Here is a 24,215-nt window from a genome sequence, read left to right on the forward strand (position 1 = left end):
GGTCTCGCTCTTGCTCAGGCTGGTCTCGAACTCCTGAGCTCAAACGATCCGCCCACCTCGGCCTCCCAGAGTGCTAGGATTACAGGCGTGAGCCACCGCGCCCGGCCCAGAGGTGGCCTTAATGTTTGGGGTAAAAAGGAGCATCTGGGGATGCAGACATGTTAACACAAATGAACTCCATCAACAAAATATGGCAGAAGCGATACCAGTTCAGGGGTGGGCCTGTCATAACTCAGGGCAGCTCTCTACTCCCAAGTTACATCCACACCAAGGGGCCCCCTGCCCACCTTGCACAAGACAGGACCCCCACCGTCCCCACTCTCTACCCCCTTCCTCTGCTTCACCTTACCTCAGGAACTTATCACCCCAACGTTATAGTAAGTAAGGACTCATTTATTCTGTCTCCTCCTCTGGAGTGTAAATGTCAGGAGAGCTTTTCTTTTGCATTCAGAAAGGTGAAAGCCAGCTGATTCCACAACTTGGACCATCTGAGCTTCCCTGGAGCTAGACTACCTAAGAGGGCTACTGTTCACCCAGTGAAGGTTTATGGAGGTGCTTGGGAGACCGCAAAGCTGGCATTGTAGTGGCAGATACAGCTGCTAAACAATACCCATTGCTTAGAACATTCAAAGATGACAATAGGTGCTATGGAGGAAAATAAAGCAGAAAAAGCCTTGCAAGGGAGGATAACTTTTGAACAAAAACCTATTATGTGTTTTGCTCATAGATATTTCTTTATACAAAGAAAAAAAGACAAAGTGAAAAATCAGAAAAGAAAACTGCATGTTACTAAAGTTGTGTACTGGTTCCCTAATTCGGGGCTTTACTTCCTCTTCCTCATCTCTGGCGTCACTTCGCATCTCCCCAGCCAACTTTGGAAATACGGTTCTGTATTCTTGCCTTTCTGCACTCCACACCCAGAGTCCTTTTTTAGCTATACTGAAAGGTTAGAGCAATTCACTGCTTAGGGGAAAAATCTCTGCATCGGTGAAATGTCAACTGATTTCATCTCCGCTCCTGGCAATGTCTCGAGGCATTTGTGATTGTCTTGTGAAAGGACAGTACTTTTCACAACAAACAACTATCATTTCCAAAATGTCGATAGTGCCCAGGATGAGACACCCTGATTTAAAGGAATTGATCTTGACCTGAAATATCTGTTCCTGACATTCTACTTTGGTGTCTTGTCTAGGGAGAACAAATTAGTTAAAAAGAATAGAGCTTACATGACAAAATTCTAATCTATTTAGCTCCCAGTGGCCCACAATAAAACCAGATTCCTACCTGCAAAGTATATGAAGTTCTCCTAGTTTTGAAAAAAGGCATGAATTGCCTGGAAGTGAAGGACACGGGAGGTAGACTGGCTGAGACCACATCACATACTGGAAAAACTGAGGAGAAGACTAAATAATTTGAACATTACACTTTATTTTTGAGCCCAAGTTCTGTGAAAAGAAAAGCCTTGAACAGAAACATTCCCTCCTTAAATGAAACAACCAGATCCAAGTCTGGAGCAAAGGTTCTTCCTTAGGCAAAATCATAAATAATCGGGACTCAACACAGACTCAACACTCCCAGAATGTGCCACATTCGGCATGAACCTTGGTGTCTTTGCACAGGCTGTTCCCTCTGCCGGGAGTGCTATTTGTCAATTACATCCCAGACACTGCAAACTGCAACAGCGCCAGGTGCCCCTCACCGCTTCACAACACCCTCTGTCTGCCTCTAGCATAACACCCCACCGCCACCGCACGTGCTTCTGCCTTTGTGTCCTCCCTGATTTGCTTCTGAGCCCCAGCACCAGGCCCACAGTAGGAGTCACAGTGAACGATCACCAGTGTGGAGTAATGCTGCATCCAATGGCCTAAGAATCAAAAGTTTTCTTAGTGGAAACTCATCTGGAGCCTGACTTATTTGTTACGTTATTTTTTGATGTGGGATAGGCCCAAGTGAATTTTCAGGGACTCTCAACCTATCGCTTCAGGTCACGAAAAAGTGCTGCTTCCAATAGGCCTGAAGAGAGAAGCCGTATGAGGAATTTCACAACCAATTTTATGTACATTAATGGATACTACTGTAAAGAAGGAAGAGCTTATAAAATTAGTTTCTCCAAGGAAGGAGAAATACTTGAATATGGGAGACAGGCCACATTCGAACTTATTACAAAATTATCTTTGGACAATACTTTTATTTTTACTTCTTTTTGTTTTGAAAGGACAGTATACTCTCCAAGTTGGTAGAGAGTGGACTCCTCCAATAAACAACAGCCTGGACAATACTTTTGCAATATTAAATGTGGGCCGGGGACACGGTGGCTCAGGCCTGTAATCCTAGCACTGCAGGGGACCGAGGCAGGAGGGTCCCTTGAGCTCAGGAGTTCGAGCCGAGGCAACAGAGCGAGACTCTGTCTCTAAATAAATGTGGACGAGGATTCGAAGTGAAATTTTGTGTTTTCAATCTTTAGTACTTTTTCATAAAGTGATACCTTCAAATGAAGTTTTTAGCAAAATAATTTTATGATTTCTATTGAGGCCAATAACTTCCTCATAAGTTTCCTTGCTTCTGATCTTGCCACTGTATGAAAACTTTTTGACTGCTGCTACTGGGCAGACAGCTCTCAGGGAGGTGTTGGGCCATTCCCCTGCATGTCCCAGTGTGGTTCAAGGTGCCTGACAAGCACTAACTCATGTAAACATCACCACAACCCTCTGAACATGCCAATCTTATAGAGACAAGAGAGCTTCAGTAGCTTGCCCACGGCCACACAAGTGAAAGGCGCAGCCTAGTGCTGCAGCAAAGACTGGTAAGAGCCCCAGAGGGAAGGCGAATCTCAAGAAATAAGAATCTGCAGGTTAGTGGGGTCCAGCCACCCCTTATCATGTGAAGATTCTCCATCAGACGTTCACCTCGACAGATCTGAATGCTATTTCATTTTGGGATTTAGCAAGTTTTCTTATTCTATCTTCTTCAAATCCTTTAATAAAACCAAAACAAATTATAATAGCTAACTGATAGATTGTATCCAATATTATGGTATAAATTCAGTCCCACAAAAACTGCTGTTTACTCAAAGGGTGTGCCCACAATATAACTCTGGTAGTGAGTGGGCCTCTTTTCAAGGAGGCACACAGTCTTTCCAGCATGCCCATATGGGAGCAGACAGGTTTACACAAAATCAGGTTGTGCTGAATGAAAGAAGCCAGTCACAAAATATTACACACCCTATGATTCTACTTATATAAAATTCTAGAAAAGGCAAATCTGTAGTGATAGGTCAGTGGTTGCCAGGCTTCAGGTGGGGGAAAGAGATTGATCGCAAAGGGCCAGGAGGGAATTTTCTGGAATGTTGCAAATGTTTGCTCTTTATCACAATTGTGGTGGTGGTTACATGACTGTATACATTTGTCATATCTTATCAAACTGCACAATTAAAATTCATGATTCTATGATGTGCCAATCATACCTCAATAAAACTGCCAAAAATAAGTTCAAATAAAGAGATTTTTTTTTAATAGTTAAGGCTCAGCCACGTTAGCTGATTGTGGGGAAGAAAAAGAAAATCACACGTCCAAGCTCATGGGTAATCAGGTAGCTTTAAGACCCTGTTTCTCTCCTAGTGCCCATTCCAATTTTGTGTTGTGATTCCTATAGCAATAGCGTCTTCCACGCCTGTTCACTCCTGCACTCATTTAAGCCCAGGCTGTTGAAGTCATGATTTGAAATGACAGGTGTGATGACCTTACTCTGAGTGGTATACGGAGGAGAGGCAATGTGGTGAAGCAGAAAGCACACTGATCTCTGACTCTGCAGATACAAAATCTAGCTCAGTTCTGATATCCATCAATTGTTTCCCTGAGCTAATGCCACCCAGCCCAAAGAAGTCTACATCTCTCCTGTTTGCTTTACCTTGCAGATCTTCAGTTTCCTCAGCTGCGAGATTAGAGGATTATTCTAAATCCTTAATGTCCACCTCTTTAGTCATTTATTAATTCAGAAAACATTTCTGAGGACCCCCTTATTGGGTACTTAAAATAAAGGAGTAGGAAACAGCCCTGCCCTGGAAGACCTTGCAGTCTAGGAAAGAGATTCCTGCAGTCACTCCTGAGCCTGGATCTTCTAAGGCAGCACAGCTTCTGTCTGGCACGCTTTCTCTCTCTCTCTCTCTCTCTCTGTCTCTGTCTCTCTCTGTCTCTCTCTCTCTCTCTCTCTCTCTCTCAACATTCACTGCTTGGGACCTGGCCACCATGCTGTGAGGAAGACTAAGCCACATGGAGAGGCTGCTGGTTGATATTCTGGGTAATGGGTCCAAAGGAGAGCCAGCATCAACCTCCACATGAGTGAGCATCCTTCTGGTGTGACCCTGAGTGAGAAACCCTGAGTGACAACAACCTTTCTAGGCTCAGGCCACACTGAGAAGTATAAGAAATAACATGAAAATGCTCAGTGTTGTAAACCACTGAGATTGGGAGAGAGTTGCTAGGCATCAACAGAACCTACCCTCAGGTCATCTCTGAGAACAGAGGTTAATAGCTGTTTACTGGCCATCACTGGAATCTCGCGGGCAGAATTAGCTCCAAAATCCCTGGATTCCTTTCTCCACCAACAAATACACACAGGCCACCCCATCTGCACCATAGCACAAGGGGACCTGCCTAAACGCAGAGGGACAGTGAGGAGCAATTTGGACCCTGAAGTTGGCTTTCACAACCACGTCTGCTGACCCAAACACAAGCACTTCAACGACAACCAGGCAGACCTACTCCTGGATGTGTGTTCCTTAAAGTGTTTCTGTTATTCTGACTTCCGTCTATGAGGAAGTTTTCCTTGACCTTAATAAGGTCCGGGCCGCGGCCTCTCATGATTTCCACTTAAAGAAGGGTTGCTCCGGGCAACAATTCACGGCACCAGGAGCCCGGCACGAATCAGGCCGCGAGCTCACCCGGTCCCCACCCCGCTGGTTGCAGCGGCCTCCACCCCTTGGCCAGGACCCCCAAGGACAGGGCCCCCGGAGACAGACCCCCCCCCCAGGGGATAGGGCCGCGGACCAGGAAAGTCCCGGGGTGGATGGAGGGGCCTGGAGCCGAGCCCCGGCCCAGCACCCTGGGGACCTGCCAGGCCCGCTCACCTCCGGCCGGCTACGCTTCTGCAGCAAGTGCTCCAGGCAGAGGTCAGAGAGCGCCGTGCGCATGCTGCCCCCACCCTCGCCCTCGCTCGCCTTGAGCGTCATCTCGCGGCAGCTGGGACACCGGACTCAGGACTCGGCAGCGCTGGGAATGCGAGGGCCCCGGGGCCTGCGGGGCGGCGGGGACGCGGAGCTGCTGGGCCAGTCACCGCCCCGCAGGCGGCGCGCCGGGCGGGCATGGGCGGAGCTCCGCCCGCGCCCCCGCCCACTCCCGCCTTCGCCCCGCCCACGGGCTCGCCCACGCCCAGACCCTGCGGCTCCCGGGGCCGGGGCAGCGGCCCTTCGGGGCCAGAAGGAGGCGTAGGTCTAGCCTAGCCCCTGTGGCCCAAGGTGGTAGGGTGGGCTGAATCCCGGAAGGACAAGAATTGGGAGGGGGGCAAATTCGTGGAGGCGACAGGCGGGGCGCCCACGGCTGCAGCGGCCACCCGTTCACTCCACCTGGGCTGCGCTAGCTTCTAGCTGATGCGACCCCTGGAGCGGTTCGTGTACTCAGGAAAGCAGGGGAAGTCCGAATCACCCGGTTTAACCGGAGCTTGAAAAATGTTGGAGATTCCAGCCCCTACCTATAATCAATGGGGACACAGTAGAGGCAGTGCACCCTCTGAGATTTGGACATTGCGAAAATGCCTTTAAGGCCCCTGTGCTGCTAGTACCCTGTCATTTACATCGCTGCATGTTGTTCAACGATGAAGGACCTTACTGCCTTCAAGGGCAAACTGTTTTTACTTAAGCCAAATCTGCCGTTAATGCCACAAAATTTTTAGGGATCAGTGAAAGCAGACATTCCTTGCAAATCCTAGGGGAAGATTTCTTAGTATCCTAATGCCTTGGAATTGATAAAATAGCAGTCACAGTGATGGAAGTCTTTCTGATGCAAACAAACATTTACTGTGCTCACAGAGCTCCTGGCCCCCTTACCTCAAGCTAGTAGCCTTACAGTATTAGAAGCAGTTCATTACTCCATGTAATCTTATTTTGGCCTTCCTCAAAGCTCTCTGGAAGGAGCTCATAACCAAGAGGGGAAAATCCAAGGGCAGGAGTTTAGAGCTGCATGGCCCAGTTTCCTCTGCTCAAAGGCTAAGCTCACATGATTGGTCGTTTCCTTCCCCAAGATCACTCTAAAAGAATGAGGTGGGGGAAAGTGGAGAGAAAGAGAGGTAGAGAGAGAGAGAGAGAGACAGAGATTAAGAGAGTGTGATATTGGTTCAGGGATGGACTAATTGAGCAATGGCATAGAACAGAGAACCCAGAAACACACCTGTGCATGTATCGAACTGTGGTATATGATACAAGTGGCAGAAGTGGCAGCTTAAGTAAGTAAAGAGGGAATTTTCATTAATTGATGCTGGAGAATGATTATTTATATTGGAAAAGTTGAAACTGGAGCCCTCCTTCATGCGATACTGAAAAGAATAAGAATCTATTCCAGATGGATTAAAGACTTAAATGTCAAAAACACACCTTTAAAGCTCTTGACAGAAAACACAGGCAAAGAACTTTTAGACTGGGATAAAGATTTCTTAAACAATGCAGACAAACCATTGACTATAAAATAGAATAACAATAAGTGTGATTTTATTAAGAGCTTTTATTTATCAAAAGACACCGTAAAGGGCAAAAAAAAAGACAAGCTGTATCAATAAATAAATAAATAGACATTTCACAGATGGAGAAACACATATGACCAATGACCCTATGAAGAGATATTTGACTTCATTAGTGATGAAGGAACTGCAAATCAAGACTACAATGAAATATCAGTGTACACCCATTCAATTGTCAAAAATTAAAAAGCCTAACAGTATCAGGTGTTGGAGAAGATGTGAATCCATACAATTTCTTGAATCTTGCCAGTGGGAGTCTAAGCTGGTACTACTAGTTAGGAAAACAGTTTTCCATTATCTCTTAAAGTTGAACATACATCTACCCTCTGAGCTAGCAATTCCACTCCTAGAGGGAACAACTATCTCCAATTTGGTCTGTAACCTTCCAAGCCTTCATCTATGCATCTTCAAAATAGTCATGACTAGAATTGCCTTGGTTGTCCAGGTAGAGAAACCATAGTATGTATGGCCTTGCTCCAATTTATGCCACTGCCATATTTTCTCAGACTTATCTACTTACCAGGCCCTCGGTCCCGTGAACAATGGAAATCCCCAACTACCATTGCCATTGTCACATCTCCTAACACTTCTGACTCCTGCAGACTCTTCCAAAAGTGAGGGCCAGGTTCTGGAATGACCTCTATCGTGCCCACTGCAGCAGGAGCTTCTGTGCTCAAGCTCATTCTGACCAGATCCCTGGTGCGATTGGTCTGCCAGCAGGGTTTTGTCTCATTTTTCTCATTGCTGTGGTTCGATACAGCCTGTCTGGAAGCATCCGGTTAGACTGAGAAACAAGCTGTATTTTCTTGAGTAGCAGTGGAAAGCTCAGGAGCAACAAAATTATGTTTTATTTTCAGCATTCTCTGCCTCACTCTTACACTCATGAGATTACATTTTTCAGTAAAGCTTTAGCACATATGTTTTGCTTCAGGCTGTGTTTTCTAGTGAACCCCAGCTAAGAAAACAGTTCTCAGAAATGGGGTTGCCTTAGGAAATAGACCCTTCGGATAGGACTTGGGGGTGGGAGAAGCAGTTCCACTAGGGACACAATAAAGGTTCCACTAAACTGGAAGTTGTGACCACTACTTGGCTATTTTGTGTTCCTTGTGCTAATGGCCAGCAAGTCAACGCTGAATACCATGAGGATCTAGGGTTGCTAGATCAGGGATAAATATGTCTGGAACTTGGGATCACTTGGGTGTCCCATTAGTGTTTCCATGCCCAATGAAAACTATAAATGGGATAATGCAGTAACCACAGCCCAACATGGACAAGGCAACTAAGAGCTCAGACCTATCAAAGATGAAGAATGGAGTCACCCTAGTGGACTGGCAACCTAGGCCATTCAAGGGCTGGCTTTAGAAGAGGGAGATGTATAACAGGTGATGGAACAGGGAGATAATGAATATCAATTACAATCCTGAGACAAGCTTCAGAAGTCTCTAGCTAGGTTTACCAACCCTCTTTAAGTCCTTTTAGGAGACTGCCACCATATTGAAGGATTGGACTTGCAACTCTTTTCCTCAGTGAACTATTCCAAACTGTAGTGGTTTTGTTACTATCTGTATGAGGGCTTCTAGGGCTTCAAACAGCCAGCAGCATTCTATAAAGCTGTGGCTATCTACCATTGCCTCATATTTGCTTTTCCTCATTCCTTGCCCCACTTCCCTTTCTCCCCTTACTCTTGCCATAGTATTGTGCCCCATAATAAAGTATTAGCATGTAAGTTTTGCCTCATGTTCAGTTTTCCAAGGGATGTAGACCAAGATCCTAACACACTAAAACTAAATAATATGCTCAGATACATACTATGGGACAGGTTGGGGAGAGAATGGATGGAAAATTAATCATACAAACATACATGTTGCCTTCTTCACTGAAAAAATATCACTCAATCTCTTTGTGGTTTAAAGATTTTATCACAAATAAAATTATAGGACATGAGACAAACTGGAGAAATTATTTGAATATATGATATATAAAGGGTTAATATATTTAACTTACAAAGAATTCTTTAAAATAAATGAAGAAAAGCACCAAAGGGATAGAGATGTGAGCAGGCAATATAAAAATGAGAAATCAAAAGGAATACAAGTACAATAAAGTTATGGAAAGATATGAATCCACACTGCTAATTTGGAATACAACTTAAGTGATGCAAAAAATGTCAATTTCTGGCTCCATGGCAGACCCGTACCTGAATTACTCCATTACTAAAACAACTAAAAATGCTGGATAAAAAGTATTAAACACATTCTTGGCCAAATAAAGTCACATGACTAAGCCCATAGTCAAGGAGTAGGAAAGTGTGCTCTACCCACAATGAGGCCATGGCAAGGATGTTCATTTGTAATTCTATTACAGTAGTGAAGCTTTGGACCACTATTTTTTTTTCAAGAATTACTGTTTATTGAACACGAGCACTGTGCATTTTACATACTTTCTTTCATTTAGCCTTATGACAATCCTATTGTTAGAGTGTGAGTTTTGCACTGAAAAGTCATTAATCTGCCATTCTGCTTCTGTAAACCTGCTTGCTCCTGCTTACTCAAGATAGTACCCCCAGCACAAAAATTCCTAAGTGACTACAACACCCATGTTCTGTGTGAAATGATTCCAGACCCCACGTTTTGTGTAAACAAAATATGGCCCAGAGCCCAAACTGCCCAGATCCTGTTACAGCAAAGATAAGAAAATGATATAATGCTTACTCAAGGCTTTTTGTACACATGCTTGCTCAGTCTTAATAATTTTTCACCCACAAACTTACAATATAAAAACTTTCTGGTTCAAAGGCTCACTGCTGCTCTCTGTGCCGCCTTTGGGCGGTGCAGAGGGTAGTCGCTGGCCAGCTAATAAAGACTCCTGATTTGGCTCAAATCGGTCTCTAGGTGGTCGTTTCTCGCATCTCAGACCATAACACTATGAAACAAGTACTTTTTTAAAAAATTGAGATAACAGTCATATACTATAAAACTCATCCATTTAAAGTGAAAACTTCAGTGGTTTTTAATATATTCACAGAGTTGTACAACCATCACTACTATCTAATTTGTTTTAGGCCGTTTGGGCTGCTATAACAAAATACCACAAACTGGGTAGCTTATACATAACAAACATTTATTGCTAACAGTTCTGGAGACTGGAAGTCCAAGATAAAGGCACTGGGCAGATTCAGTGTCTGATGAGGGCCCTTTCCTCATAGGGCCTTTTTGCTGAGTTTTCACATGGTGGAAGCGGGAAAAAAAGCTCCTTTAGGCCTCTCTTATAAGGGCACTAATCCCAAAGGCCTCACCTCTCAAAGGCCCTGCTTAATATCATTACATTGGGAATTAAGTTTCAACATATGAACTTGCGGGGGGGGGGGGGGAACACAAATATTCGCACCATAGCACAATTCCAGAACATATTCATTACCCCTAAAGGAAATCCCATACCCATTAGCAGTCACTCTCCATTCCCAGCCCCTGGCAACCGCTAATCTACTTTCCGCAGGACCACTAACTGAATCTACAATAAGGGGCTAAAAAAGTTTTCCCCTGAGAATTTGTAAGTACAAGTTGATCCTTGCTCTGGTTGGCAGCCCAAAGTCACACTACCTGAGTGACCTGATAAACCTTAAGTGGCTAATTTACAAGGTGCCTAGCAGAGCAAAACACAAGTCTTTTCTAGGAGTCTTCATTGAGACCAGGCCTTTCCACACATACTTGCTAGGAAAATATGCAGCTCACAGTAAGACACAAATAAATAAATCACTACACAAACAAGGAAACCAGGTTCCATGAGTAAAATACAGCAGAAACTACAGATAACCAAATGGGACCAACAACTTCAGATATTAGAATTAAAGATTATATTAAATTAGAAAATATATTAATGTTGATGGAAAAACTCATGATATCTCAGTAGGTAAAAAATATTCAATGTAATCTAATATCTATTCATGATAAAAAAAAACAACTTTTAACAAACTAGGTATAGAAGGAGCCAGACAAGGCTGCCCACTGTCCCCATTACTTTTCAACATAGTATTGGAAGTCCTTGCGAGAGCTATCAGGCAAGAGAGCAAAATCAAGGGAGTCCAAATAGGGAAGGAAGAGATCAAACTCTCACTTTTTGCTGACGATATGATGCTATATCTGGAAAACCCCCAGGATTCAACCATGAGACTCCTGGAATTGATTAACGAATATAGCAAAGTCTCAGGCTACAAAATTAATATACACAAATCAGAGGCATTTATATATGCCAATAACAGTCAATCAGAAAACCAAATTAAAAACTCAATACCCTTCAAAATAGCAAGAAAGAAAATAAAATATCTAGGTGTATACCTAACTAAAGAGGTAAAGGACCTCTATAAGGAAAACTATGAAACACTGAGAAAAGAAATATCAGAACTTGCAAATAGATGGAAAAATATACCATGCTTGTGGATCGGAAGAATCAACATTGTTAAAATGTCTATACTACCCAAAGTGATCTACAGATTCAATGCAATCCCTATTAAATTACCAACATCATTCTTCACAGATGTAGAGAAAATAATTATACACTTTGTATGGAACCAGAGAAGACCCCGTATAGCAAAAGCAATTTTAAGCAAAAAAACAAAATGGGAGGTATTAATTTGCCAGACCTCAAACTATACTACAAGGCCATGGTTCTTAAAACAGCCTGGTACTGGCCCAAGTACAGGGACACAGACCAGTGGAACACAACAGAAAATCCAAATATAGAACCATCCTCATATAGTCACATAATTTTTGACAAAGCAGGAAAGAATATACTCTGGGGACAAGAATCCCTATTCAATAAATGGTGCTGGGAGAATTGGTTAGCCACTTGTAGAAGACTGAAACAGGACCCACAGCTTTCACCTCTCACAAAAATCAAATCGCGGTGGATAACAGACTTAAACCTTAGGTGTGATACAACCAGAATTCTAGAAGAAAATGTAGGAAAGACTCTTACAGACATTGGCCTAGGTAAAGATTTTATGAAGAAGACCCCCAAGGCAATCACAGCAGCAACAAAAATTAATGAATGGGACATGATTAAATTAAAAAGCTTCTGCACAGCCAAAGAAACACTCACGAGAATAAACAGACCACCTACAGAATGGGAAAAAATATTTGCATACTACACATCAGATAAAGGACTGATAACAAGAATCTATTTAGAACTCAGGAAAATCAGCAAGAAAAAAATCAAACAACCCTATCAAAAAGTGGGCAAATGACATGAATAGAAACTTCTCGAAAGAAGATATAAGAATGGCTAACAAACATATGAAAAAATGCTCAACATCCCTAATCATCAGAGAAATGCAAATCAAAACCACAATGAGATATCACTTAACCCCAGTGAGAATGGCCTTTATCAAAAAAACTGAAAACATCCTTAACTTGAATTTAAAAAGTTACTTGTTCTCCTTACAGCTCGAAGAAGGGACTCTTTAGTGGATATTTTGGTCAGTCTGATGACCACGTGGTGTGGTGTTTTCCTATTTGCTATGAATCTTCCAGGGGTTCTTTGAGCTTCTTGAACCTGTATATCTAGAGTTTTAGCAAGGCCTGGAAAATTTCCCTCAATTATGTCTTCAAATAGCTTATCCAACCCTTGCTTATTATCTTCTTCACCCTCAGGAATGCCAATAACTCTCACGTTAGGCTTCTTCACATAATCCCACATTTCTTGTAGACTCTGATCATTTCTCTTATTTTTTTGTTCTATCTCTGTGACTGACTTATTTAATTGGAAAGAGTTATCTTCAATCTCTGAGATTCTTTCCTCTGTTTGATCTACCCTGCTCTTGAGACTTTCCACTGTGTTTTGTAGCAAGGACTGATAACAAGAATCTATTTAGAACTCAGGAAAATCAGCAAGAAAAAATCAAACAACCCTATCAAAAAGTGGGCAAACGACATGAATAGAAATTTTTCAAAAGAAGATATAAGAATGGCTAACAAACATATGAAAAAATGCTCAACATCCCTAATCATCAGAGAAATGCAAATCAAAACCACAATGAGATATCACTTAACTCCAGTGAGAATGGGCATTATCAAAAAGTCCCAAAACAACACATGTTGGCATGGATGCGGAGACACAGGAACACTCATACACTGCTGGTGGGACTGCAAACTAGTGCAACCCCTGTGGAAAGCATTATGGAGATACCTTAAACAGATTCAAATAGTCCTACCATTCGATCCAGCAATCCCATTATTGGGCATCTACCCAAAGGAACAAAGGTCGTTCTATGACAAAGATACCTGTACCCGAATGTTTATAGCAGCACAATTCACAATCGCAAAGATGTGGAAACAACCCAAATGCCCATCAATTCATGAATGGATTAGTAAATTGTGGTATATGTATACCATGGAGTATTACTCAGCTATAAGAAATAATGAAGATACGACATCTCTATGGTTCTCCTGGAGAGAGTTGGAACCCATTATATTAAGTGAAATATCCCAAGAATGGAAAAACAAGCATCACATGTACTCACCAGAAAATTGGTTTCCCTGATCATCACCTAAATGCACATATGGGAATGATACCAATTGGATATCAGACTGAGGTGGGGGGTCGGGGGAGGGGATGGGTGTATGCCTACATGATGAGTGCAATGCACACTGTCTGGGGAATGGACACGCTTGGAGCTCTGACTCGGGGGGATAGGTGGTACATGGGCAACGTATGTAATCTGAACTTTTGTACCCCCATAATAAGCTGAAATAAAAAAAAAGTTACTTGTTAAACATCTACAACAAATATAATTAGTGTTGAAAAGCTGAATGCATTTCCCTTAAAATTTTGAACACTGACCACCTTGAACTGGAGCTGGCCGACCATCAAAAGGCGAAGATGCCTCTATAGCCACTTTTTTTCCCATATTGTATTATAAATCCTATTCAGCACAGTAAGGCAAAGATAAACGTATAACAGTATAAAGACTGTGAAGGAAGAAACAAAATTGTTGTCATCTATAGATATATTATTGTCTATGTAGAATATTTAAAAATCTACAGATAAATTATTAAAATTAGTAAACACTAAATCACCGAGGTTGTTGGCTACAGTCATTATGAAGACATCAATTGCATTCCTATACACCAACAACATGCAGGAAATATAATTTTAAAAGATACCATTTCATCATGACATCTAAAACTATCAAATACCTAGGAATAAATTGAACCATGTGTAGGCACTGCATAGAGATAATTATAAAACTCTATTGTAATACATTAAATAAGAATTAAAAAATGGAGAGACAGACAAATCATGTTCATGGTTTGGAAGACTCAATTTTATTAAGATGTCAGTTCTCCTGAAATTGGCCTATAGATTCAATGCAATCCTGATATAATAAAAATCTCAACAGATATGTTTTGTGAAATTTAACAATTTAATTTTAAAATATGCATGGAGTTGTAAAGAGCAAGAATAGCCAAAGAATTCTAGAAGACCAAAGTAGGGGACTGTAATATTCTGTAATTAAGAGCGTGTGGTGTAGGCACAGAAATAGAACAATAAAACAGAAGAGAGGCTAGAAGCAGATTTATGCATATTTAGACACTTGATAATATGACAGAGTGGCACTGCTGATCAGTAGGGACAGGACAGACGTTCACTAAGTGGTACTGGGCACGTTGGGTATTCATATCGTCAAAACAGAAACTGAGACTAGACAGAGGTGAAGGTAAGCGCTTCATCCGAACTACTTTAGTAGGAAGAACTGTAGAAAGAGTGACTCTTTGAGCAAAATTTCGTTAGTCTTTATTAAGGCAAAGCTCAGAGTGGAAAAGTACTGGGAAAGCAAGGCAGCTGACTCAGGCCGGGCGGGTGCACAGCTTGTCTTTTTTCAACATTCTCATGTCTTTTTATGGTCGGTCGGCCAGCTCCAGTTTAAGGTGGTCAGTGTTGAGAATCTGGTTTTGCTCCTCGGAATTTATTGGTTCTTGGAATTTATTGCAACTATCTGCTTCTCTCAGTTCCTAGAACTGCCTTTAGGTACAGAAGTTCAGTTCAAAGTTCATGAGTGGAAAATTGTAACTTTTCACAATATGAAAAAAAAAAAAAAAGAAATTGGGCTGCTTTACACCATACAAAAAAGAAATTCCAAGTAGCTTAAGGACTCAAACATAAAAGGCAAAACTATAAAAACTTTTGGAAGACAGTATAGAATAATTCCTTTATGACTTTGGGGTAGAAAAAGATTTCTTAAAGAGACACTAAAAATACTAACATAGAGGAAATGATTGCCAAATTTGACTGCATTAAAATAACTACTTCCATTCATCAAAATACATCATATGAAGAGTGAAAATACAATCTTCAAACTGGGAGAAAGCATTTTCCACATATGTAGCCTACAAAAGATTAGCATATAAAATATATGAAGAATTTCTTTTGATCAATAGGGAATAAGCAAAACTACTAATTAGAAAAATGGGCAAAATCCATTAACAGGAATTTCATAGAAGAGAAAGACAGATGATCTACAGACGCATGAAAAGGACTTCAATGTCATCAGTCATCAGGGAAATACAAATTAAGAAAACAATGAGACATAATTTCTTATTCACCAGATTAACAAAAAATTAAAAGGCTGATGATATTGCATGTTATCAAGGAAATGGGATAATGGGAACATTCATAACTGCTGGCTTTGGGAAGCTGGCATTGCATCATAAAGTGGAACATTCGCTTATCCTTTGACCCAGCTATTCAATCACAGGGTATGTGCTTTACAGAAACTTGCACATGCGCACTATGAGACATGTAGAGGAATATTTATGAAAGATTTATTTAGAATAGAAAAAAACAGAAACAATACAAATGCCCTTCTATAGTTAATGGTCTAAATGAGTAGAGCTTTCTCCATACAATGAGACATGCACAATTTTCACTATAAGCATCAAAATGAATGAATCTCCAAACATAATGCAAGCAAAAGAAGAAAATCACAGAAGAATACATACGTATGGCTTGGTTTTTATAAAGTTTAAAAACATGCAAGGTTATGGTGTTAGAAGACAGGATAGGGGTTACTTTGGGGGTGAGGAGGAGCTGGTGATATGGACAGAGAAGGGGAGGAGGAATTTGTTCACTTTGAGCTGTGTACTTATGCAGAAAAGAGCACAGATCATTTTCTAAAATACAGGCAAAATTAAATAACATATTGCCAAACATAACTGGCAAAATATAAAGAAAACACAGGAAATAACACAATGTTAAGGAGAGAGGAGGGAAGGCTGTGAGCCCAGAGTGTAAATGGGTACAACCATTATGTGGAACAATATCAAAAACCTTAATATAGTCACAGCTTATAACCCAACAATTCCCCATTAAGCAATTTATATCAAGGAACAACTTGGACATGAATATAAAGACTATAAAGCCGTGTGTAAGGATGCTCATCAAAAATAATAATAATAATAATAATTTCTTTTTTCTTTTGTAACTAAATTTCCACTAGTGCACCTAATCTAGTATTCTCTGTAAATCTTGGACTCATTAAACAATGTCGACTGTTAAAAAAACAAAAAAAGGATGCTCATCAAATTGCTGTTGGAGTAGCAGGGTCCCAAATACTACTAACACCAAAACTCAGATGTTCACAGTTTTTCTTCTCTTTTGTTATAACTTACTGACTTCCCTCCCAAGTTCCTACTTGCTGCTTAGTGGAAAAAAACTTAAGTAAATATCAATCTGATTTAAAGCTTAGTGTAAACTGATAAACAGTCACTGCAGGTAGTCTCTGATAAGAATGGCAATCTCTTCCTAACATCTCAGTGTATGGGACAAAGGCTGTGTGACTAATACGATGCTATGGGGGGAAATCGGCCCCCTCACTTCAGCTTGCAAGTGTGAGCTGGCACCTACTGGTGTCACAGGGGTGTCCCTTGTCACCCTTGTCTTGTTCCCTGTTAGTCTCTAATGCAGCCCATCATCTTTTGGTTTGAGCAACGCTCTCAGTTGTTCCCAACTGGAAGTAGTACCTGAAGCCTCTGGCCTAGCTGAACACTCCCAGTCTTCTTAAGTCCCCTTCCCCCAGATTTATTGAGGTATAATTGACAAATAAAATTGTATATATTTAGTGCATACAACATGATGATTGATATACATGTATACTGTGAAATAATTACCACAATCAAGTTAGTTAATGCATGCATCACCTCACAGTTACTGTTTCATTCTGAATCGTCAATCAACAGGATGAAATAAATAAATAAATAATAAAAAAATTTAAGAAGATAACAAAAATAGACTTTCAGTCAAAATCTGTCACAAGAGACAAACAAGGTCTTTATATTAATATAATGATAAAGGGGTCAATCCTTCAAGAAGACATAACAATTCTAAATATATATGCACCCAACATTGGAGCACTTAGCTATATAAAGCAAATATTAATAGAATTGAAGGGAGAAACTGACAAGAAATACAATAATATTTGGGGATGTTAAGACCCCACTCTCAACAATGGATAGATCATCTGGACAGAAAATCAATAAGGAAACAAGACTTGTGCAACATACCTCGTCTTTACTGACTTCACCATGCCTTGCCACAGCAGGCCACACAACAGGCCATGTGGTGGCCTGCTGTATCTCACCTCAGCATAGGTGAGAAGATCACTTCAGTCTTTCTTTCTCTTTGCATTTTCTCTGTAGTAAATTCCTGACCTCCTGCAGTTATCCCCAACTCTTAGGGCAAAAACATGGGTGTCATTGCTGAAGTCACTCTCTCCCCTATACCTCATCCAACCCACAATCAAATCCAGCCTGCTCTCCCTTCACAATATCTTCAGAATTGGACACTTTCTGAAACTCTGCTGTCCCCCACCCTGGTCTCCCTGCTTCTGTCCTTGCTCCCCTATATTTTCAACATGGCAGCTGAGATGACCCTTTAAAAATGTACAACAAGGCCAGGAGCCATGGCTCACTCCTGTAATCCCAGCATTTTCGGAGGCCGAGGGAGGAGGATCCCTTGAGGTCAGGAGTGCAAGACCAGCCTGAGCAAGATTGAGACCCCACCTCTACAAAAAATAGAAAAATTAGCCAGGTGTGGTGGCATTTGCCTGTAGTCCCAGCTAGTCGGGAGGCTGAGGCAGGAGGATTGCTTGAACCCAGGAGTTTGAGGTTGCTGTGAGCTATGACGACACCACTGCACTCCAGCCTGGGTAACAGAGCAAGACTCTGTCTCAAAAACAAAACAAAACAAAAATGTATAACAAATCACATCCCTCCTCTGATCTAAACCTTCTGTTGGCTCTCCTATGGCCCCCAGGAAGAGCCCAAATCCTTTCAATGGCCCTCAAGGTCCTATTCTGCCCCTTGCTTACTCTGGTTTCTTTGCTATCCCTCAAACATACCAGGAATGCTCTTATTTCAGCACCTTGCTGCTGTTGCAAGGATCTGAATCTTCCCATTAGCGGTGGCTCCACAAGAGCTGGGATTAGGGTCTGTTTTGTTACCTGCCCAGAACAGTGTCTGGCTCACAGAAGGTATTCAATGTGTCTGTTGAATGATTTCAAACTCAGAACAGCAAAAGAGAAAAGCAAATTAATAAATTTAATACTATTACCTATATTACATTTATAATAGTGAACACATAGAAACATCTTAAATAATTATTATATGGGGAGGTGGTTAAACCACTTGTGTCTTATCCACTACATACAAAAAAATCCCATGTTTAAGTTAGTTTGGGAAATGCTGCTTATTATACCCCCTTGTGGAGATTCATATTATTGATAGCCTGTTAAAAATTCTTACAAGTCCTGGAGCAAAGAAATATGTTAAAATTTAAACCAGCATCTCCCAAACATAACTGACCACAGAACCCTAATGTTTATGACATTTATTAAAACAGAACTATTGTCTCAGAGAACAGACTGTGGGAAACTGGTAACATATACGTGGAAAAAGATTTGAAAGGAGAAACATCAAGATGTTAACTATATTTATTTTGGGGTGCTAGGATTATGAGTACTTTTTCTTTTATTTTTATTTCTTCTTCTTCTTCTTCTTCTTTTTTTTTTTTTTTGAGACAGAATCTTGCTCTGTTGCCCGGGCTAGGGTGCCATGGTGTCAGCCTAGCTCACAGCAACCTCAAACTCCTGTGCTTAAGCAATCCTCCTGCCTCAGCCTCCCGAGGAGCTGGGACTACAGGCATGTGCCACCATGCCTGGCTAATTTTTTCTATTTTCAGTAGTTACTGGCTAATTATTTCTATTTTTTGTAGAGACGGGTCTCACTCTTGCTCAGGCTGGTCTCGGACTCCTGACCTCGAGCGATCCTCCTGCCTCGGCCTCCCAGAGGGCTAGGATTACAGGCGTGAGCCACCACACCCAGCCTATTTCCTGAAATTTTTTTGCAATAAATGTGTATTACTTTATAATCAAAACAGAAATAAGATTATTCACATTTTTCAATTGTATCTTTTGAAGGAGAAAATGAAGGCAAATACAATTTAAGATGGAAGACAATTTAATTTTCACCAATAGATACTTTCTCATTTTGAGCATATAGCACACTCTCCACTCTCTTGAAATTCAGCAAGCCAAATACCACACTTGCCTCGTTGAATCTTCTAGTTCTTCACTGGACTGGTTCACCTATAAGAATGCTGGGAAAGGAACATAAAATGGTGAGTGCCGAGCTAAGTTTAAGTTTTTATACACTCTTCTGGTCTGCACGGAGTTACTATATAATTATATCACTTTTTCCAAGATTGGATTTTAGGGGGCTTTTTTCTTAATATGAACCAAATGATTCCATACAGACAAAATGTTTTGGTGACTTGAGAAAAGAATAGTAAGAATGTGTTTCTAGTACAGTTGGGATGGGACGTAGTGGTAGAAGTATAGTCAGATAATTTTTCTTCTTTTGTTTTTAAAGTATCTTTTAAAAAATGTACTAATCAAATAATACAGTCCATTGCAGAAAGATTGGAAAGTGCAGACAAGAATAAAAATGAAACTAAAAAGTAACAATGACAATGACAATAATCAAAACAACCCCTTCTCTAGCACAAGGAGATAACCAATGTCTAATACTTTGCTTAGGACTTTAGAGGCTTCTTCTCCATATAAAAAATTGGATTAAACTATATATTTTCTGTTATAATCTGCTTTCTCCAGTGAACAGTATTTCATTAATATGTTTCCACAATATTACTCTTCTACATCAAGGTCTTGGTAACTATCTAGCACTCAGCCCCCGGTTGACAGACATTTAAGTTGTTCCCATTTTTTCTCTATTGTAAACCATACTAAACATTCCTTGTACATATATCTTGACAGTGCCAGTCGGTCCTCCTGACTGTTACCTCTGTTTCCAGAAGGATGGGAGATTAACCAGGCTTCCATGTTAGTTTCCTCAGGCAATGAGCAGCTAGTAGCATATAGGTGAGTATAGAGGATAAAAAAGGAGGCAGAGAGAGGCTGTTTGCAGTCCTTGCTGTGAAATGTATTAATTAAAAATCAATGAGTATTACTATGTGCCCAGCACCAACTGACAACTTTTCCTGAGACTCTATGTGCCCTTTATGACTATGGACTCAAATCTTCCTTTATTTCTGCAGCATTTAAAAAATTATAACTTTCTTGGATTATCTTGGGTCTCTTCATCAAAGAAATCATTATGTGCCTCCTGCATCTATCATTTTTTCTCTAATCAATCTTACTTTCACTAAACTCTTTATTTAATAATGCTTGCTTTTTAAATCTTGTTATCCATATTTTCTTTCATATTTTTTCATCAATGTCTCTTTTCCATTGTGCTTTTTCATTTCTGTGATAGTTTTACTTATTGTATTTCATATTTTTCTTAGATTTTTCTAATTTTCATTTTCTTCTTTTGCTTTGCTGTTTCATACCTTCTCTCTTATGTTAATATTTCTGCTTAAAACTATTATTTTATGGACGTGATTTTTTTCTATATCCCAAGTCATCACATAGAAATGTGATTTTTTTTCCACGTCCTACCAATGAAGGGAAAGATGTGATTTTTATATCAAGTTTTTTTTAAATTAATGACAATACATTAGTGCACAATTTTTATCTGTTCTGAGAATTTTTTTTTTCTGCTGACTATTCCTCATCTGCCATTTTTTTTTTTTGCTTATACATTTTTTATCTTTTCCATATAGCAAGTTTGTATAGATCTGGTGCTGGTTCCTGTTGAATGAGATCAACTCTTACTGGACCAGTTATTTACAGGAAATTTGCATGGGGAGGGGCCAGTGCTGTATTTGAGGCTAATAAATTCTCTTCATGATGCTGAGATGTGTGTATTACTAGTGAGTTCTTATAAGCCTTTACTTCTTTCCAGCCAATTGCAAGCAGCAGCTATAGGTCTGAGCATAATGAAATTTCACACTTTACCTTCTTGCTTCACCAACAGACTGCTTCTTGAAAATATGGCTTGCTTGTATGTTTATTCATTCAAATCTATCTCTTAAAAATTTTCGCATGCTACACATCTGATAAAGGGCTGATAACTAGAATCTACTTAGAATTCAGGAAAATCAGCAAGAAAAAAATCAAACAACCCCATTAAAAAATGGGCAAAGGACATGAACAGAAACTCTTCAAAAGAAGACAGACTAATGGCCAACAAACACATGAAGAAATGCTCAACATCTCTAATCATCAGGGAAATGCAAATCAAAACCACAAGGAGATATCACTTATCTCCAGTGAGAATGGCCTTTATCAAAAAGTCCCAAAACAATAAATGTTGGCATGGATGTGGAGAGACAGGAACACTCATACACTGCTGGTGGGACTGCAAACTAGTGCAACCTCTGTGGAAAGAAATATGGAGATACCTTAAACAGATACAAGTAGACCTACCATTTGATCCAGCAATCCCATTATTGGGCATCTACCCAAAAGAACAAAAGACATTCTATAACAAAGACATCTGCACCCGAATGTTTATAGCAGCACAATTCACAATTGCAAAGATATGGAAACAACCCAAGTGCCCATCAGTACATGAGTGGATTAATGTGGTATATCTATACCACGGAGTTCTACTCAGCTATAAGAAACAATGGTGATATAGCACCTCTTGTATTTTCCTGGGTAGAGCTGGAACCCATTCTACTAAGTGAAGTATCCCAAGAATGGAAAAATAAGCACCACGTGTACTCACCATCAAATTGGTTTCACTGATCATCAGATAAGAGCACATTCAGGAAGAACATTAACTGGGTGTCAGGCAGATGTGGGGGGGGATGGGTGTATACATACATGAGTGCGATGCGCACCGTCTAGGGGATGGACATGCTTGAAGCTCTGATTCGGCGGAGGGGGCAGCAAGGGCAATATATGTAACCTAAATTTTTGTACCCCCATAATATGCTGAAATAAAAAAAAATAAAACAAAGAAAAAAACCCCACAAATCTATCTCTTAGGCTTCTATTTGGTGCCCAATTGGGTCCAAAGATGTTTCTTTCACTAGTTAGGATGCTTGTTCCCAGCAAGGGCATATTGGTTTCTCTCCTCAGGTTAAGCCATCTACTTAAAAGCAGAAATTAATTTCTCTTGGAATATTATGTGCTTTATCTTCACAGAAGTCCCTCTGAATGTGCATGTTTAACCAATACTTCTGATGCAGCTGGCCTACTGGCCAGAGTTCGAGTAACAGTGACTTAAAAGGTGTAGAATCAGACATGTCTTGATTTGACTCCTGGCTTCCTTAGTTGGTTACTAAGTACATTAGTTAGGGTAACACTCAGCTGCTGTAACAAACAATCCTGAGACCTTAGTAGCTTAACACAATAAAACGTTATCCCTCCCTCGTGCCTCATTCTGATGTAGGTCAAGTTCTCCTCAATGAGATGATTCAGGGATCTCAGTTCCTTCCATCACTTTAAGCCATGCATATGTGAGAGAGAGGGACAGCATGGAAAATTGTGCAGGACATTTCATGGCCAGGCTTAGAAGCCTCATACACTACTTTTGCCCATATTTCATTGGCCAAATCTCAGTTCCATGGTCCCAGCCTAACTTCAAGGAAGGTTGGGAAATGTAATCTTATTCAATGCTTGGAAAAAAGCAACAGGATTGATGAACCTATAACCAGTCTCTATCACAGTCTATCTTTCTTATCAGCCGATATCTGTTTCCCTTTTCCTTTCATACACGGAAGACAGCTACCCAATTTCCCCCTTGAGAAAGGCCTTGTTTCCGTAGCTGCTGAAAATGTTGTCAGCAGACAGCCTCTAGCTGTTAGCTCTTTTGGAGTTGGCCTTAGCTGCAGACAGCTTCTTCATACCTCCTGGGGCGGCCCACATCCAGTAGTTGATTGAGGTGGAGTTATAGGGGTCCAGCCATTTTAGGCTAATGTAGGACAACTCTGATGGGGTCAACTGAGGCTTTGCTGGGCTTGCAAGGCAGTTTTACTTCTCCTGTCCCTTACCTTCCACAGGTGTTGATCCCTAATAATACTTTGAACACCAAACACCTGTCTTCCTGTCTACTTCCAGAACACCTGACCTGTGGCAAACCCTTTCCTCAGGACTAAAATCCCCCTCATCACTGGGTCGGGCTCAAAGTCTAGGGTATCCAGGTGATGCTTGGTTCTGTGAAGTCTGGGTGTGGCTCTGCTTGGTTAAGTGACCTATGAACTAAACCCGGTTATCTGCCCTTGATTTCTGCACCCCCTAACAATGATGGGACAGGAAGAGGATAACCACCATAAACATTCTCACTTGGAAACAGGAAGAACGGGAGACACACCGCAGTCACTGTTCTGCAGTAATCCCGGAATCCTGCTGGCAGATGTTGATTAGTCCCAGATCCTGCTTTCTAAGGGGAGCACCCTGGCCTGTTTATCTTCTGGAAGGCTTTTCTGGTACTAGGGGCCTTCAAAACTGGTGCCTTCTCTTGCAAGGTCAGAGGCTTAAATATTGTTTACAACTGATGGCTCATTTAGTTCTGGCTTATGATGTCTTTGGCAATAAGCTTCTCTCAAAAGCTTCGCTGACTTCTCAGCTATTTGCCACCAACCAGTTCTATGTGCCTAAGGTTGTTTCCTAGACACAGTTCTTGATTCTGTGATAATTTTGGGGTTATCAGGATAGAAGTAGGCAAATAGTCACTTTTTGGTAAATGCCAATTGAATTAACAAAATTAAGTTTAACTATTTTGTTTTCCTTAGGAATCTCTTTGGCTTCATATGATTTATGTAGATAAATACTTTGGTAAATTTTCAGGCAATTGAGAACACAGTTAATTATGTATTTTCCAAGTATAGTTCCTGAGCCAAAGGGAAGGAAAATTAGGAGTTAATGAACTTAATAAAAGAAATGATCAGTTCTAAATACTGGTTATTAAATGTTACCTGTCAGTCATTGGTAATGGGTGGGGCAAGTTGGAGGGAAAAAAAGAGAAAGT

General features: G+C 40.8%; 1 protein-coding gene across 1 annotated transcript in view; it reads right to left on the bottom strand.

Moving 5' to 3' along the window:
* LOC138378805 (55 kDa erythrocyte membrane protein-like) overlaps positions 1–5,227 on the bottom strand; it is a 30,798-nt gene extending 25,571 nt beyond the window's left edge. Inside the window, exon 1 of the mRNA XM_069464149.1 lies at positions 5,126–5,227. Coding sequence (XP_069320250.1) covers positions 5,126–5,227 — 102 coding nt within the window. The remainder of the gene's footprint in view (positions 1–5,125) is intronic.
* Between the last annotated feature and the right edge of the window lie 18,988 nt (positions 5,228–24,215).

This window comes from Eulemur rufifrons, chromosome 30, assembly GCF_041146395.1.
Source record: "Eulemur rufifrons isolate Redbay chromosome 30, OSU_ERuf_1, whole genome shotgun sequence".
Classification (NCBI taxonomy): domain Eukaryota; kingdom Metazoa; phylum Chordata; class Mammalia; order Primates; family Lemuridae; genus Eulemur; species Eulemur rufifrons.